The sequence below is a fragment of the Scomber scombrus genome, chromosome 7 (assembly GCF_963691925.1).
Source record: "Scomber scombrus chromosome 7, fScoSco1.1, whole genome shotgun sequence".
Taxonomy (NCBI): domain Eukaryota; kingdom Metazoa; phylum Chordata; class Actinopteri; order Scombriformes; family Scombridae; genus Scomber; species Scomber scombrus.
The window spans coordinates 31,177,571-31,179,265 of record NC_084976.1 but is presented as its reverse complement, the minus strand read 5'-3'; the positions used below and the strand labels follow the sequence as shown (position 1 = coordinate 31,179,265).

Genomic DNA, 1,695 nt, shown 5'->3' with positions numbered 1-1,695 from the left:
CCTCATGGTGCATATGACCCTAGGTTGAAATTACGCCGAACCATCGCTTTAAGTAAGAATATTATTCCATAGATTCCTGGTCATTTGACGTATAACATGTTTAAATGTACCTTTTGTCACTATCACACCTGAAACACAAATTAGATTCCCGTAATTTGAGTCTTGCCATCTTACAAGGAGAACTTATCTTTTTTGATCTTTCCAGTTATTTCCAGAAACATCCTGACAGACCCCGCCTCCTCCCAGCCGACAGCAGAAGAGGCCGACAGTCCAACGGTCCAGTCCGACTCCTCGTCGCAGCCCGTGGACCTTAACCAATCGGGACCTCCAGATGGCGCCACTGTGCCGCAAGAATCGGCAGAAAACCCTGAAAACGCCGGCTCTGACGGCACAGCACAAGAGGGGAGCCAATCAGGGAACAGCTCTACTCTTGTTGCCGGGCAGACTGAACCGCTGGGCCTCGGGTTGAGGTCGACGGCTGGGAAACAAAGCCACGATCCCGCTAAACCGGGGCACGCCGACGAAATGTAGAGGAACTGTTTCACCGACGCTCTCGTCCACAATGACCGCAGCGCTCAGTGAGTCGGGATCAGCTGAGGTCGACCGTGTGGCCAGCCGGGGACGCTGATCAGTGTCAGATGTTATTAGATAGAAATGAGTCGATAAGTTGTGGTCTTAAATTTAGCCGATAAGAAAACTGATCATAAAACATTAGAGACAAACATGTTTTTAATGTTCGAACTAGGGCTGTGCGATATGGGCAGAATCAAACATCACAATGTTTTTGACCAAATACCCCGATATCGATATTTTGACGACATTGTAGAGACGACTATCGGTGCTTTCACTAAATATTTACGCAATGAGATTTCTGATAAATAATCATCAGTAATGTGGATATAATGACTAAGTGTTAAGCTCAGAACATTTCATTTTTACTGTAATGCAGCCTTTAAAAGCAGGAAAATAATAATAATAATAATAATAAACTTTATTTATATAGCACCTTTAAAAAAGCAGTAAAATACAAAGCAAGACACACAACACAGAGAGAGGTAACAAGACTGGGATTGACAAGATGAGAGTATATAAAAATATATAAAATACATAAAACAAAGTAAAAATAAGATTAAATAAAAGACAGTAGCAATATGCAAAATGAACAAAAAAAGCAGATGACATCACATAAAAGCTAGTCTGTAGAAATGAGTTTTGAGTAATGATTTAAAAGAAGATACTGAATGTGTCAGCCTTATTTCCTCGGGCAGGTTGTTCCAAAGCTGAGGCCAAAATGTCCCAAATGAACATCATACTGCATTGAAGAAGGCTTTAAACTAGCGATTGAGACCATAAACACATTTTGAAAACGTTTACTGAGGTTAGAAATCAAGTGAGAAGTTGGTGAATTCTCCATTGACTTGTATAGAGACGGAAGTCCTTTTGACACCAAAACGGTCGCCCCCTGGTGGCCTTTTGATAGAATGCAGTTTTAAGTTACTTCCGCGTTGGCCTCATTTCAGAGGACCGGACCTCCCCGCCTGCGTACACCACAGGTAATGTGGGATGTGGAGGAGGTGTAGTTACTTGTAGTGACCGCAAAGATTCTTTCTAAAAGGTAAGAATAAAAACCAATCAAGTGCAGTGTCCTCGATGCCCACCCAGGTTTTAAGACGATCAATTAAAATTGTGTGATCT

General features: G+C 42.2%; 1 protein-coding gene across 1 annotated transcript in view; it reads left to right on the top strand.

Moving 5' to 3' along the window:
* creb3l4 (cAMP responsive element binding protein 3-like 4) overlaps positions 1-943 on the top strand; it is a 15,857-nt gene extending 14,914 nt beyond the window's left edge. Inside the window, exon 10 of the mRNA XM_062422579.1 lies at positions 206-943. Coding sequence (XP_062278563.1) covers positions 206-531 — 326 coding nt within the window. The 3' untranslated portion in view covers positions 532-943. The remainder of the gene's footprint in view (positions 1-205) is intronic.
* The last annotated feature ends 752 nt before the right edge of the window (positions 944-1,695 follow it).